At 67.9% G+C, this 277-nt stretch overlaps 1 protein-coding gene across 1 annotated transcript in view; it reads left to right on the top strand.

Annotated features, from left to right (window-relative positions):
• Positions 1-8: 8 nt before the first annotated feature.
• Positions 9-277, top strand: part of LOC104128299 (outer dense fiber protein 3-like) — a 2,160-nt gene continuing 1,891 nt past the window's right edge. The window contains exon 1 of the mRNA XM_035896567.1: positions 9-271. Coding sequence (XP_035752460.1) covers positions 80-271 — 192 coding nt within the window. The 5' untranslated portion in view covers positions 9-79. The remainder of the gene's footprint in view (positions 272-277) is intronic.

Raw genomic sequence — 277 nt, 5'->3', positions numbered from 1 at the left:
GGCGCTGCCGCTCCTCCCGGGGAGGCTTCACACCGGGCCTCTCTCACAGAAGCCCCTCTGCAACTCTCACCTCTTTGCCATGCCATTGGTAGCCACCTCCAGCATGGACGGAGCCTGGGTGGGCACCTGGAGACCTCACCGCCCACGCGGGTCCATCATGGCCCAGTTCACCAGCGCGGGACCCAAGTACTCCATTCCCAGCACAACGGGTAAAGCCACTGGCGCCAGGCGGGGCGGCACACCCGCTGCCTCCGTGGCACCAGCAGCGCAAGCCCCC

This window comes from Egretta garzetta, unplaced genomic scaffold (genome assembly GCF_000687185.1).
Source record: "Egretta garzetta isolate BGI_Z169 unplaced genomic scaffold, ASM68718v1 scaffold2566, whole genome shotgun sequence".
NCBI classification, from domain to species: domain Eukaryota; kingdom Metazoa; phylum Chordata; class Aves; order Pelecaniformes; family Ardeidae; genus Egretta; species Egretta garzetta.
The sequence above is the reverse complement of the archived record's forward strand: the minus strand, read 5'-3'. Positions and strand labels throughout refer to the sequence as shown.